Source organism: Sus scrofa, chromosome 13, assembly GCF_000003025.6.
Source record: "Sus scrofa isolate TJ Tabasco breed Duroc chromosome 13, Sscrofa11.1, whole genome shotgun sequence".
Classification (NCBI taxonomy): domain Eukaryota; kingdom Metazoa; phylum Chordata; class Mammalia; order Artiodactyla; family Suidae; genus Sus; species Sus scrofa.
The window spans coordinates 18,659,218-18,675,172 of NC_010455.5; the positions used below are offsets into that span (position 1 = coordinate 18,659,218).

The 15,955-nt window shown below is 39.6% G+C and overlaps 1 protein-coding gene across 8 annotated transcripts in view; it reads left to right on the forward strand.

Annotated features, from left to right (window-relative positions):
- Window positions 1–15,955, forward strand: part of CNOT10 (CCR4-NOT transcription complex subunit 10) — an 86,351-nt gene that overhangs the window by 9,493 nt on the left and 60,903 nt on the right. For 5 of the 8 annotated variants that reach the window (XM_021071543.1, XM_021071544.1, XM_021071546.1 and 2 more), the window contains exons 2-5: window positions 5,084–5,178; window positions 6,725–6,886; window positions 11,508–11,658; window positions 13,361–13,503. In XM_021071543.1, the coding sequence (XP_020927202.1) occupies window positions 5,084–5,178; window positions 6,725–6,886; window positions 11,508–11,658; window positions 13,361–13,503 (551 nt within the window). The remainder of the gene's footprint in view (window positions 1–5,083; window positions 5,179–6,724; window positions 6,887–11,507; window positions 11,659–13,360; window positions 13,504–15,955) is intronic. The other 3 variants (XM_021071548.1, XM_021071549.1, XM_021071550.1) reach the window with 2 other exon arrangements.

Below are 15,955 nucleotides of genomic sequence, written 5' to 3' on the forward strand. Positions count from 1 at the left end.
GTTTTATTTTTTTTGTTTTGTTTTGCTTTGTTTTGTTTTTGTCTTCTTAGGGTTGCACCCTTGGTGTATGGAAGTTCCCTGGCTAAGGGTGAAATCAGAGCTGCAGTTGTGCTGGCCTGTGCCACAGCCACACCAACGCAGGATCTGAGCTGCATCTGTCACCTACACCAAAGCTCACAGCAATGCCAGATCCTTAACCCATTGAGTGAGGCCAGTGTTTGAACCTGTGTCCTCATGGATACTAGTTGGGTTCCTTACTGCTGAGCCCTGATGGGAACTGCCAAGGAGGGTGTGTTTTAGAAGAAGCTATGGAGGTAACTTGATGGCAAACTAAAATTTTTGGCATTTGGTTTAAATTTAGTATCTTTATGTAGATGGATTTTTTAAACACTTTAGGCACCCTAAAAATTTTATAAAGTATTTATGTTCATTGTTAAAATGGTCTCATGAATATACACAGAGTTGAGGGTTCTGTCTCATTCTAAACTCTCATTTTACTTTCTGGAGTCCTGAAATCCTGTGTCCCCATTTTTACACATTTTAAAGAAATTGGCCCTCACTCTGAACAATATTGTGTTATTTTGTAAAACAGATGCATTGTGTAAACAGTTGAGTTAACAAATAACTCTATTATTGGCTTTCTAAAGAAAAAGTTGTTTGAGTGTCCTCTTAAACCAGTGAGCTGTCCCCATTGAACAATTAGTTTTTCCTCCTCCCAGTTACTTATCTGTATGCAAAAGTAGATATGAAATACTAATTTATCTAACTTTAATTATCAGAAATAATTATTCTGATAAGCCCAAATACCAGAATGCCTTTTTTATTTTTTTATTTTTTTTTTTTTGTCTTTTGTCTTTTTGTCTTTTGTTGTTGTTGTTGTTATTGTTGCTATTTCTTGGGCTGCTCCTGCAGCATATGGAGGTTCCCAGGCTAGGGGTCGAATCGGAGCTGTAGCTGCCAGCCTACGCCAGAGCCACAGCAACGCGGGATCCGAGCCGTGTCTGCAACCTACACCACAGCTCACGGCAACGCCGGATCGTTAACCCACTGAGCAAGGGCAGGGACCGAACCCGCAACCTCATGGTTCCTAGTCGGATTCGTTAACCACTGCGCCACGACAGGAACTCCAGAATGCCTTTTTTATAGGTCAAATCTAAGTCTTAAATAAATTCACTTAAGTACAAGTTATATTATCATATCTAATAATAGGAGTTTCTTGGCGATCTAAGGAGCTGTTCATATTAAATCTAATTTCATTGTTAATTTGTGTGTTTAAGGTGCATAAATAAGTCTTGGGGTTGTTTTTTTTTTTTAACTTTTTTTTTTTGGCCATACCCTTGGCATATGGAAGTTCCTGGACCAGGGATTGTACCCAAACCACAGCAGTGACCTTATTTAGCATCAGTAAGCAGAGCTAGGTGGCCAAGGGGAGACCAGACTGAAGCCAAGACTTTTTATTGTACTATGTTGCCATCTTGAGGGAGGGAAATTGGAAGTCTTTACTGATTGATGACATGTGCCAAGCCAGGGCTTCCGAAAGTTAGCTCTGCTGAGGACTAGTTCTTTGAAATGCTCCTGGAAGACAGGTTTCTAGGCAGTTATCAAGAAATACCCACATTAGGAGTTCCCATTGTGGTGCATCAGAATGAATCCAGCTGGTATCCATGAAGATGTGGGTTCAGTCCCTGGCCTCGCTTAGTGGGTCAGGGATCCAGTGTTGCTGTGAGCTGTGGTGCAGGTCACAGATGCAGCTCAGATCCTGGCTGCGACTGTTGGCTGTAGCTCCAATTTGACCCCTAGCCTGGGAACTTCCACATACCACAGGTGCAACCCTGAAAAGCAAAAAGAAAAAGAAATACCCACATTATTGAGTGTACGTGTAATTAAATGAATGCTCACACACTCAGAAATACCTCTTCATACTCCACCTGATGCATACTGCAGTCACTAGACTTCTTAAGGCAACCCCCATCTGACTTCCAAAACGTTTTATTAGTTTTAGGCAGACATTTAAAAAGTAAAACTTTTAAGCAGTAACCCATATTCATTATAAAAATTTAAACAATTGTTGTCAAATACAAGTTCATGTGCCCAGTGCACAGTGAGGCCAGACAAACTGAAACCTGGGAGTTTGGAGCAGAGAAAGGTTTATTGCAGGGCCAAGCAAGAAGAATAGGTGGCTTGTGCTCAGAAAACTTGAGCTCCTCAATGGTTTTTGGAAAAAAAGTTTTTATAGGCAAAAGTTGGGAGGAGGGCTCAGGGTGTGTACCTTTCTCCTGATTGGTTGATGGGGTGGCAGGGGGCTGTCCAAAAATCTTACGGTTCAGCCCAAAGTTACCTTCCTCCACTCTGGCCGGTAGCCTTAATTCTGTTGAAGAATTCAGAGCTATATTATTGTTACCTATATTCCCTGAGGAGAAACCTATACCCTGCACTGTTGTCTATTGACTGCTCCTCCTTTGTTTCTGCATTCCCTCCCTAACTTAATTAATGTTTGAGGAGTTCCCTTTGTGGTGCATCAGAACGAATCTGAGTAGTACCTGTGAGGATGCAGGTTCAATCCCTGGGTGTTGGGAATCCAACTTTGCCATGAGTTGTGGTGTAGGCTGCAGATGCAGCTTGGATACCCTGGGGTCACTGTGGCTGTGGTGCTGGGTGACAGCAAATTTGAATCTGTCCTTCGGCTCTCAGTGAAGACCCTTTTTTTTTTTTTTAAATGATTTTTTATTTCTTCCATTATAGCTGGTTTACAGTGTAGTGTCAATTTTCCACAATATCAGGGAAGATCTTGGAGGCTTTTTTTCCTGCAAACTAGAAACCATGTGTGTCTGTCTGTCTGTCTGTCTGTCTGTCTCTGGAGTGGTGTTGTAGCTCAGTAAGGCTTTTATATCCAGAACAGGTCCTGGTTGGTTTTACACTTAAGGAATGTGAAGGAAAGTGAAATCTCTCCCTCTTCCATCCCACTCCCTGGAGGTAACCCCTAAGAGTTTGACATCCTTCCAAATTTTATTCTGTACATATTCAGAAATACATGTTTATATATCTTTTTGTTTGTTTGTTTTTTCTAGGGCCCTACCCGCCGCATACGGAGGTTTCCAGGCTAGGGGTCTAATCGGAGCTGTAGCAGGCGACCTACATACACCACAGTTCACGGCAATGCCAGATCTTTCACCCACTGAGCAAGGCTGGGGATTGAACCTGTGTCCTCATGGATGCTAGTCGGGTTCATTAACGCTGAGCCATGACCAGAATTCCTCCAGCAATTTTCTTAACTGTAGGATATTTGTTATTTCTAGATATTCACTATTATAAATAGTGCTGTGATGAACATCTTTGTGTATTTGTAGAGTGAATGCCTAGAAATGAGATTGGTCAAGGCTATGTACATAGGTAAGTATTGCCAGTTACTTTCCAGGAGGTCGTACCAGTTTATACTCACACTTAACAGTGTCATCCTTAAGGAAGTTCCCTTAGTGACGTGGCAGGTTAAGGATCTGGCATTGTCACTGCTGTGGCATGGGTTGCAGCTGTGGCACAGGTTTGATCCCTGGCCCCAGAACTTCAGCGTGCCTCAGACGAGGCCATAAAACCAAAAACAGTTGTCATTTTTGAGTTGTTTAAGTAAGACTTGGTTCAACTAAGATTTTTATGTTTATTTTGGGATTCTTTTTTTAAATTAAAAAAACAAAAAATCTCATTTTTAAAACAGTAAATTATGGGGCAAAAAGTGTTAATGTTAGAATGTATATGGATACTTATATTAAGGAAACTTTTTTTTTTTGGTCTCTTTTTGTCTTTTCTAGGGCCACACCCGTGGTATATGGAGGTTCCCAGACTAGGGGTCCAGTCGGAGCTATAGCCACTGGCCTATGCCACAGCCACAGCAATGCAGGATCTGAGCCACGTCTGCAACTCATACCACAGCTCATGGCAACGCCAATCCTTAACCCACTGAGCAAGGCCAGGGATCAAACCCGCAACCTCATGTTTCCTAGTACGACTCGTTAGCCACTGAGCCACGACAGGAACACCAAAGGAAATTTTTTTAAATGTATTAGTCTTGGCTTTTGGATTTCTAAGTCTTTGAAAGCATTCTTTGCCTAGAAATAACTGATGGGTTCTTATCAATGTAGTTTTCTAATGGGTAAATGTTACTGTGCTTCAACTGGGTTATAAACTTTTTGAAGGCATTTGAACATGGGTTTATAATCTCTTTATGTCTCCAGGCCCTGGCATAGTTTCTTGAATATATAAGATATTTGATATATTACTGGAGCAGGGGCGAGGGGAGATCTTAACTTTTTTTTTTTTTTTTTGTCTTTTTAGCACTGCATCCGCAGCATATGGAAGTTCTCAGGCTAGGGGTTGAATTCATGCTGTAGCCGCTGGCCTCTGCCACAGCCACGGCAACGCCAGATCTGAGCCGTATCTACAACCTATGCCTCAGCTCACGGTGACGCTGGATCATTAACCCACTAAGTGAGACCAGGGTTCGTCATGGATACTAGTCAGATTCATTTCCGCTGAGCCACAATGGAAACTCCCTGAGATCTAATATTTTTAAGAGAGCATAATGCTGTCAGCCTGAATGTCCTAATGGAGAGAGCTGTGATCCTTATATAACAATTTCCATGGCAAAGGGAAACATTTCTTAAGTTTTCGAAGTAATGGCTCCTTCCTCATGTAAAACGCTAGCCATGGAGTTCCTGTTATGGCTCAGCAGGTTAAGAACCCAACATAGTATCCGTGAGCATGCAAGTTTGATCCTTGGCCTCGCTCAGTGAGTTTAGGGTCTGGTGTTGTCACAAGCTACAGCGTAGGTCACAGATGCGCCTCGGATTTGGTGTTGCTGTGGCAAAGAACTGTTGCTGCTGCTCCAGTTCAACCCCTAGCCCAGGAAATTATGGGTGTGGCCCTAAAAAAAAAAAGAAAGAAACTAAGAAACAAACAAAAAAAACCCACTGGCCATTTTAGTGGAGAGAGGTAACTGGCAACTTCAGTAGGAAGAAAACAGTTAAGAGGAAAACTACAGTCACTGCAAAAATGTTACTTCTAAAGAACTCCAAAACTTGTGTGTTTGCAGATCAGGGAGCAGAGAAACATGAGGGACCGGGTCAGTCTTCTGGGATCACTGATCAAGAGAAGGAGTTGTCCACCAATGCTTTCCAAGCTTTCACAGTAAGAAATGGTTTCTCTTAATCTGTGCCATCTTTAGGATCTGTCAAGTATGAATCTTTTCACAATGAATTTTTTAATGTATAGTTTTTGTTCTGTACTGATTCAAGAGTTAAAGTTTAGAGATTACTTAGGTTTAATTTTTTTTTAATTTTAGTTTAAATATGATGAAAGGAATGGGAGTGATTTGAGCCATTCCCAAGTTTTTGCTTCCATAAACATATTTTAACTGTCATAGTTTTGTTTTTATGTCTCTTAAAATTAGATTTGTAAATATATGGGAATGGCTTTTCATTTCACTAGTCTCTTCAGTTCTTTTCCTTGACTATCCTTTATAATGGAACCTCAGAAGTTTGTTGTCAGAACTTTAATTTTTCTGATATTAACCAATGTGAAAGAGGAGTTCTTTTTGTGGCGCCAGATGTGGGTTTGATCCCTGGCCTTGCTCAGTGGGTTGAGGATCCATTGTTGCCTCAGGCTGCTGCATGGGTTGCAGATGCAGCTTGAATCTGGTGTTGCTGTGGCTGTGGAGTAGGCTGGCAGCTGCAGCTCTGATTTGACCCCTGGCTTGGGAACTTCCATATGCTGCAGGTGTAGCTGTAAGAAGAAAAACCAAACAAACAAAATAATGTGAAAGAAAACCTTATTGATTAGCAGGTTGCATTCATGTAAGCTGAAGAACTTGATACTTGGGTATGCAAGGTATACTACAAATTAAAATTTGGAATAATCATATTACCTTTCTTGGCTAGCCTTGTTACACCCTGATAGTAATATATACCAGTATATACTAATGTATATTATATCTGATTATAATATATATTATATATAGATATTTTATAAACTTATATAGTGTGTGTGTCTTGTAGATATAATGCACATATATTTAGAGTTTGATTTTTAAGAAATATCCACAATTTTTTTTTTCAGTTTTTTTGAGGTAAAATTGACATATCACAATTTCTTTGGTTTTTTTTTTTTTTTTTTTTTTTTTTGCTTTTGCTTTTTAGGGCCACACTAGTGGCATTGGAAGTTCCCAGGCTAGGTATCTAATGTGAGCTGCAGCTGCTGGCCTACATCACAGCCACAGCAACTCAGGATCTGAGCCGAGTCTGCCACCTACACCATAGCTCACAGCGGCACCAGATCCCCCACCCACTGAATGAGGCCAGGGATCGAACCTGCATCCTCATGGATACTAGTTGGATCTGTTACCACTGAGCCACAACAGGAACTCCACACAGTTTCTTAATTGACATGACTATTACTTCATCTAGTAACTGTCTTTTTAAGAGATTTTAAATAAAGGTGAATGAGGAGTTCGGGCTGTGGTGCAGCAGGTTAAGAATCCAGCGTTGCTGCAGCTTGGCATAGTTCACACCTATGGCTCAAATTGGATCCCTGGCTCAGGAATTTACATATGCTGTGGGTGTGGCCAAAAAAGAAAAATAAATAAATAAACAAAATAAAAATGAATGGCATATGTTTGGAAATGAATGTATAATTCTTAAAGTTGGTATGTGATTTTGTTTGTGTGTTTTTATTTTAGGCTGGAAATTATGATGTATGTCTGCAGCATCTTGCCTGCCTACAAGATATAAACAAAGATGATTATAAAATAATTTTGAACACAGCAGTAGCTGAATTTTTTAAAAGTAACCAAACCACAACAGATAGTTTGAGACAAACACTTAACCAGCTGAAGAATCAGGTGATACATAAATGAATTTCACTATAAAATATTATGGTATTCTCTAAATCGTGAAATAAAATTAGTTAAGTAAAATAATGTGACTACTTATCTGATATTAATAGCATGATTTCTAATATATCATAAACGTTTGTTGGTATTAGTTTTATTTGTATAAAATTATTATTTCAGGAAATGAAAGGTATATTGTGTGATTTTATTTTCCGTTGAGTTTTGAACTTGAACAAGGTAAACTAATGTACCAAATTTGAATGAGCTTTGGAGTTTTGATTAAGAATTAAAATAGAAATGTATGAAAAAGATGACCTGCTGAGATTTTATCTTATTTATACCTGCAAAGGTCCAGTTATTAATAGTAATAGCAGATTGTTTAGCATTTTGGATCAGGAGATGATCGGTTAAATAGACGATATTCTGATTTCTATATTGTTTGGGGCTTGCCTTGATCATTGGTCTGGTCATAACAGTATCACAAGGTTAGACCTTTGATATTCAGGAGGGCTGATAACGGACCATTAGTGCTTACTGTGTAATAAGACTTTATGTAACTAAGAATCTTATATAGGACATCTCACTTACTCTTCCCAGTAGCCCTATGAAGAAGCTACTGTGATTTTCTTATTTCACAGATGGGAAAGCTGAGGTACAGATGGCTTGTGTAGATTGTCCAAAGATACAAAGCTTTTAAGTAATAAGAGCTGCTTGAACCCAGTTCTCTTTAACTCTAGAGCCTATGCTTTTAATTACTGCTTCATGCTGTATAAGATCCTGAAACCTTTTTGAGGACCCCCCCACCCCCACCCCCACCCCACCCCCGTCTTGTATTCATGAGTACCACTATACTATGGAGTATCACATAAAATGTGATGTGGTTAGAAATAAGTGACCCCTTCAGGCTCTTCGTGATTCTTTGTAGGAGTGAAGATACTATACATCACCCTCAATGTCATTTAGTTAGAAGAGGAGTCCCTCAGTGACTCAGCAGGTTAAGGACCTGGCATTGTCACTGCTGCATCTCAGATCACTGCTGGGGCTCAGGTTCGATCCCTGGCCTGGGAACTTCCACATGCCACAGGCACAGCCAAAAAAGGGAAAAAAAGAAAAGAAATAAAGTTCTTCAGGGTCTTTATAATTCTTTATAGGAACAAAGAAATTTTTAAACCCTATTAAAATTCTTCAACAAAAATGAAAATAATAGCCACCATTCATCAGATACTTACTACTTGATTCCAAATTTCATATTAAGTGCTTTTTATTCCCTATCTCATATAATCCTCACATCCAACCCTTGGCATAGGTACTTGTTATCTCAGTTTTATTTTTTAATTTCTTTTGTTTTGTTTTGTTTTGCTTTTTAGGGCTGCACCTGTGGCAAATGGAGGTTCCTAGCCTAGGGGTCTAATCGGAGCTACAGCTGCCGGCCTATGCCACAGCCACAGCAAATGTGGGATCTGAGCTACGTCTCTGACCTATACCACAGCTCACAGCAACGCCAGATCCTTAATCCACTGAGTGAGGCTAGGGATTGAACCCGTGACCTCATGGTTCCTAGTCGGATTCGTTTCTGCTGCGCCAGGACAAGAGTTTCCCATTATCTCAATTTTAAATTGCGGTTTGAGGAGCCTAATAATTTTAATATTTATTTATTTATGTATTTATACTAAATATAAAAGTTTGCATCTATTAACCCTAAACTCCCAAGCCATCCCTCTCCTTCCTCCCTCACCCTTGGCAGCCACAAGTCTGTTCTCCACATCTGTGAGTCTGTTTTGGTTTTGTAGATAGGTTCATTTGATGACACACCTTTTCATTCTGTTCCACTTTCATTTTCATCTTATTTAATGAGTAGTCTTTGTTCTGGTTGGAGCAATTACTAGATTATTTTGGTGAATTATAGAAAATGTGGAAAAGTTATTCATAATTTCAATCATTGCTGAAACCAAAACTCCTTAATTTATCCAGGACCCCTTTTTCTGGCTAAGAATTATCCCATTCTTAGCTCATTCTCTCTCCATTGTATAACTACCAAGAAGTGTTATTTTTCTTGGGAAATTGAGTTTTCTCCATTTAAAAAGATTTTTTTAATCACTTGAAGATAGTGACTTGATAATTAAAGATTATAAAGAACCACAAAACTCATTGAGATGCTCATGCTATTGGTCAGCTTGGACCAATTGTTAGCATTAACATCCCTCCCCCACCCCTGCATCAAACTCAACACATGGGTGATTGAAGTCTGCAGAAGTCTAATTACAAACCACTCTGTATCATGAACTTCATGTTCCTTGCCATTAACCAGTTCAAGGTTCCAGGACTCCCTGCAGTACCAAAATCCACAGTTACTCAAAATCTTTATATAAAATAGCATAATGGGAGTTCCCATCATGGCTCAGTGGTTAACAAATCTGACTAGGAACCATGAGGTTGCAGGTTCGATCCCTGGCCTCGCTCAGTGGGTTAAGGATCTGGCATTGCTGTAAGCTGTGGTGTAGGTGGCAGACGCAGCTCGGATCCTGAGGTTGCTGTGGCTGTGGCGTGGGCTGGCGGCTACAGCTCCAATTAGGCCCCTAGCCTGGGAACCTCCATATGCCACGGGTGTGGCCCTAGAAAAGACAAAAAAATTTAAAAATAAAAATAAATAAAATAGCATAATGTTTTAATATAACCTAGCCACATCATGCCATCTTCCCGTATGCTTCAAATAATCTTTAGGTTATTTATAATATCTAATACAATGTAAATAGTTGCCAGCACATATCACATTCGAATATTGCTTTTTAGAACTTTCTGACATTTTTTTCCCCATGTGTTTTCAGTCTGTGGTTGGTTGAATCCATGGATGTGGAACGTGTGAATACAGTGGACCAACTGTATATTAAAGTTCTAGTCAGAGTTCCTGCTGTAATGCAGTGGGTTAAGAATCTTATTGCAGCAGGTTGGGTTGCTGCTGAGGCACAGGTTCCATACCTAGCCTGGTACAATGGGTTAAAGGATCCATTGTTACCGTAATTGCTGTGTAGGTCAGCAACTGTGGCTCGGATTCAATCCCTGGCCCAAGACCTTCCATGTGCCACAGGTGCAGCCATAAAATTTAAAAATAAAGTTCCCCTGAAGTTCCCTTGTGGCTCAGCAGATTAAGGATCCGCCATTGTCACTGCTGTGGCTCTGATTACAGCTGTGGCGTGGGTTTGATCCCTGGCACAGGAATTTACACACTCCATGGGCGTGGCCAAAAAAAAGTTCCATTGTTTAATTTAGAGAAATACCAGTCAGAATTAATTACCTAAACTTCTACAACAATTTGTTGCATTCTTCATAATGGCAAATATAAGGTTTTTTAAAATTTTATTGAAATATAGTTGATTTACAGTATTGTGCCAATTTCTGCTATACAGCAAAGTGACCCAGTCATGCATATGTATATATACACTCCCTTTCTTATCTTCCATCATGGTCTATCCCATAGTTCCCTGGGCCATACAGTAGAACCTCATTGCTTATCCATTCTCAATGTAAAGATAAGTTTTAATACAGGTAAAATTTCATTTTAATGTGTTACATGGAAGTAGAGAATGTGAAACGATTAAAATTTAAAAGCGTATTGCTGCAGCTTATAGAAAGTGGATATACAGATAGTCATTAGCTTTAAAATGCAAAGTGTTATGACTTTTGGTGTCAGATGTGGAAGTTAAGGTTCTAGTGAGGCCATTAAAAGCCTGTTTTTACCTCAATGCTTGACAAGGTGTATTTTTGTTGTTCACTGCTTTGAAAAATCTATTTTTTTTTATTATGGGAACAAAGAACCCAATAGGAAAATCAGAAAATAAACTTCCTGGCTATCTGGCCTTGGGCAGGATAATTAAGCCTTTTGTGCTGGTTTCCTTATTTATAAGATGGAAATAATATTTATGTCATTGAGGTATGGGAAGGGTAAATGAGGTATTCTCTATAAAGGATTTAACGTAGCAGGCCTGGCACATAGTCAAGTAGTTAGGTATTGTTTGTTCATGTTTAAATTTACTTTGGTATTTACAAAATGGAATCTAGCTTATGTATATATCATAACGTTCTCAGAGTTCCCTTTGTGCCTTCGCCAGTTAAGAATCTAACATCCAGTCCGTGAGGATGCAAGTTTGATTCTTGGCCTCATTAAGTGGTTTAAGAATCCAGCATTGCCGCAAGCTGTGGCATAGGTTGCAGATGTGGTTCAGATCCAATGTTGCTGTGGCTGTGATATAGGCCGGCAGCTTCAGTTCTGATTTGACCCCCTAGCCGAAGAACTTGCTTATGCTGCAGGTGTGGCCATAAAAAGAAAAAAAAATCATTCTCATAGGAAAGGTTATTTTGAGTTTTGCACACTCCCTATTTAGCCTCTTGCTACCTGAGGCCACATGAGTGGGAATCCAACTCAGAAGCCACATTGAAGAACAAAATTTTACTATGACAAATATTTGATTTTTAGTATGTGAGAGTAATTAAAATCTAGAGGTCCTGTTGGAAATGTGGAAATTTCAAGAGTAAGAAATGTTGGCCTATGTTTCTGTTTATTCATACAGATTCTTTCAATTTTTACCTTTATTTTCTTACTGTTGGAACACAATCCCTGTCGATTGTTTTGCAGGTCCATTCTGCTGTTGAAGAAATGGATGGATTAGATGATGTTGAAAATAGCATGTTGTATTACAATCAAGCAGTGATTCTTTATCATCTGCGGCAGTACACAGAAGCCATATCAGTTGGTGAAAAACTTTATCAGTTTATAGAGCCTTTTGGTATGTTGTCTGTCAAGTCCAAAATTTGCCTGTCTTCTTATACTTGCAAAGGTCCCTGGTACTGTTACCTAGATAACCTAAATCAGAATTACATGTGTTTAAAGAAAGAAAAAAAGCTGTGACAAGTTTTCTTAATGGTTAAAAAAAAATAAAAATTTATCACTTTTAGGAGCTCCCCCTGTGGTTCAGTGGGTTAAGAACCCAATGTTGTCTTGATGGTGGTGTGGGTTCAATTCCCAGCCCAGCACAGTGGACATGAGGATCCAGCATTGCCACAGCTGTGGCATATGTCACCAGTGCTCCCAAAGAAAAATTATATCACTTTTAGATGAATCCAGGTTTTGGGGTTTTTTTTGGGTTTTTTTTTTTTTTTTTTTTTTTTTGGTTTTTGGTTTTTGGGTGGTTTTTTTTGTCTTTTTAGGGCCTTACCCAAGGTCCCAGGCTAGGGGTCTAATCAGAGCTGTAGCCACCGGCCTACACCACAGCCACAGCAGTGCCAGATCCAAGCTAGTCTGCGATCTACATTACAGCTCACGGCAACACCGGATCCTTAACCCACTGAGCAAGGCCAGGGATTGAACCCGCCATATGGTTCCTAGTCAGATTCATTTCTGCTGCGTAGAACACCCAAAAACACAGGTTTTCTTATAATTATTTCATGCCCTGACCCCCCCCACCCCAGTTTTTGAAGATAACTGTTAGAAATGCTGTTTCTTCTTTTTATTTTTTTTATTTTTTTAGGGCCGGACCTGCAGTATATTGAAGTTCCCCAGCTAGGGGTTGAATCAGAGCTATAGCTGCCCGCCTACACCACAGCCACAGGAACCCGGGATCCCAGCTGCATCTGCGGCCTGTGCCGCAGCTTACGGCAATGCCAGATTCTTAACCCACTGAGTGAGCAACGGATCAAATCTGCATCCTCATGTACACTCGTCAGATTCTTAACCCACTGAGCCACAACAGGAGCTCCCAGAAATGCTATTTCTGATTATAAGGATTTACTGATTTTTGTTCCCCTTTGATGTTTAATCACTGCCTTAGTGTGCCTGATCCTTTCTTACTTGAATAGTGTATTAAAGAAGGAGTGTTTTGGAAAGTTAGCGGACAGTATAATATTTTATTTTGTATATTGCTTAATTGAAATTTTCACAGGTAGTCATAGATTAGATAGTTTAGAACAATGTTCGCTTTTTTGTTAACTAGCTTACAATTACTAGCCTTGAGTAAGGGTAGTAAGAAAGGTAAGGGCAGGAGTTTGGTGGCTCAGGTTATGGATCTGGCTTTGTCACTACTGTGGCATGGGTTCGATCCCTGCCTCAAGAGCTTATTTGTGCCACAGGTGCAGGCAAATAAATAAGTAAATAGTTCAGTGAAATACAGGGGCTGCAGATCTGTTGAGTAGCCAAGCAGGTCCTGGAATTGAGGTTTCCTTCCATCTAAAGTAATAATCCTCACTTCATGTGCTGGAATTTGGTAGGTGTTTTGCCAAAGGAAGTTCAGGCATTAGAATCTGTAGTGTGAGAGGCCTTGAGATGTCAAATAGAGTGACATTGTTGACATTGCAGTTTGCTTTCGTCTTTAAGTAAAGTCTCAGGCTTTGCTTTTCAGAGCTTTTTCTGGGGGGGAGTGGTCTGAGATGTTTGCTTTACGTTTGATTATGACTTTTCTTTTCCTGTTTTTCTCCCCCCCCACCACCCTCCAGAAGAAAAATTTGCCCAAGCAGTGTGTTTTTTGCTTGTAGACCTCTATATATTAACCTACCAAGCTGAGAAAGCTTTACATCTTCTTGCTGTTTTGGAAAAAATGATTTCACAGGGCAACAATAACAAAAATGGAAAGAATGAGGTGAGTTTTCTGAAGTGATCAGACTAAAATTTAAAGTGTGGTTAATGTTTGTGGTTATTAAATATTATTTTCACAGCTTTATTGAAATAAAATTCCCATGCACAAATATATTCCCATGTACAAATACATTTTTTTTGAAGTGTGCAATTCGGTGAGTTTTAGTATACTCACGGAGTTGTACAACTATCACCACTGTCGAAATTGCAGAACATTTTCATCACTCCATAAAGAAACCTTGTACCTGTCAGCATTCATTCCCTTTCCCTCCTTCCCTCAGCCTTTGACAACCACTAATCTACTTTCTATGTCTGTGGATTTGTGGACATTTCATATAAATGGAATCGTACACTATGTGACCTTTTATGATTGGCTTCTTTCACTTGGCATGTTATTTTCAAAATTTACCATGTTGTAGCCTATAGCATTCCTTTGTCATGTGTTTCATTCTTCTTTATAGCCAAGTAATATTCCATTATGTGGATATGCCACTTTTAGAAAGTCTGTTCATTAGCTGATGAACCTTGGGTTCTTTTCCTCTTTTGGCTGTTATGAATAATACTGGTGCAAATGTTTGTGTACAAGTTTTTGTGCAAACCATATGTTTTCAGTTCTCTTAGGTGTGTATTTCAGAGTGGAATTCTTGGATCATATGGGTACTCTATGTTTAACTTTAGGAGGAACTGCCAGACTGTTTTCCACAGTAGCTCCGCCATGTTATACTCCTGCTGGCAACTTTTGAGGGTTCAGCTTCTCTACATTCTCCCAGCCCTCAGTCCTTTCAAAATTGTAACCATCCTAATGGATGTGAAGTGGTACCTCATAATAGTTTTGATTTCTCTAATGGCTAAGGATGTATGTTAACATCTTTTCATGTGCAAGATACTAGTTTTGCAGAATATGAAGATTAGAACTAAGCCAACAAAATTCCAGGAGTTCCTGTTGTGGCTTAGTAGTAACAAACCCGCCTAATATCCATGAGGACCTGGGTTCTAAGGATCCCTAGTTGCTGTGGCTGTGGCATAGGCTGGCAGCTTCAGTTCCAATTGGACCCCTAGCCTGGAAACTTCCATATACCATGGTTGTGGCCCTAAAAACCGGAAAAAAAAAAAAAAAAAAGAAAAGGAAAAAAAGACCACAAAATTCCATAACTTTGCAATTTTACAACTTTCACTGGGGAAAATTTCATCCTTAAAGTTCTTCAAAAAGAGCACACATTTATGACAATTAAGCTTCCCCATGTTCTGGGGAGACTTGATTTACTTTGAGAATACATCTTGGTTCTTGTGGCTTTCTTTCTTTCTTTTTTTTTTTTTTAACCAAACCCGAAGCATGCAGAAGTTCCCAGGCCAGGGATCAAAACTATGTCACATTGACAATGCTGGATCCTTAATCCACTGAGCCAGCAGGGAACTCCTTTTTGATTGTTTGTTTAGTTGGTTGGTTGGTTCTCATGGTTTTCATTTTGCCTATGCGCCTGGCTGCCAAAGGATGGTCCTTATTTTGTCCAGTTCCCGTCCCTTTGTTAAAAATGGAGTATTTGCAGAAACAGATATCAGTACCTTTCTTTCTGCCTATATAAGTTCTTGAGATTTAAAAATAAAAATCTAACATTGCTTTTTTCAAGTGTACATGTGTGAGTGCTCAGTTAAATAATCTTAGCATTATTCCCACATACTGTGTAGTAAATTAAAATGTTTCATTTTTTTTTATGGCCAATACTTGTAATAGTTGATGAAATGGAATTCATTTCAGTAGATGCTTATGTGCTACTAAAGTGACCAATGATCACTGCAGTTATTTTCAAGGAATTCAGATCTTATGGAAAGATAAAAATGGGCAACATCTATTGATGGATAGGAAGGAAGAAGGTTAGGGAATGTTTCAGAGCAGTTTGGATGTTTGATCGGAGCCTTTAAAGATATAATTGTTCAATAAGTCAGAAGAGGAAGGATGAAGCAGGATGATCATCCTGGCAGAGGAGAGTATAAAGGTGTGAGAGTGGTGGGTAGGCAGGATTTCTGGTCATCTCACCTGCGAAGACCTGAGAAATATGGGGAGATCATTAGGGATGAACCTGGCAACTCAAATATGGGTCACATCGTGAAGGACTTTGAACAGTTTACTCTGGGTTAAGGACATGATGCGTTTTTGTTTGGGGTTTTCTTGTTGTTTTGCTGCTCCAGGGGCATGTGGAAGTTCCTGGGCCAGAGATGCCAGATCCTTAACCTGCTGCACCACAAGGGAACTCTCTAGGGCATGATGTTGTTGGCAGTGTTTACACCTGAGAAAATTTTTAAAGAGGGGATGACATCTGTCCTGGGCTTTAGAAGGGTAATCTGAATTTTGCCCAAGTAATATCCTTGCTTTTTAAACCAAGCCCATCATATGCTCAACTGTGAGCTGCTAATAAGTAATTTCCTGTCACTCACTACAAACTCTTAAACCTGAATCT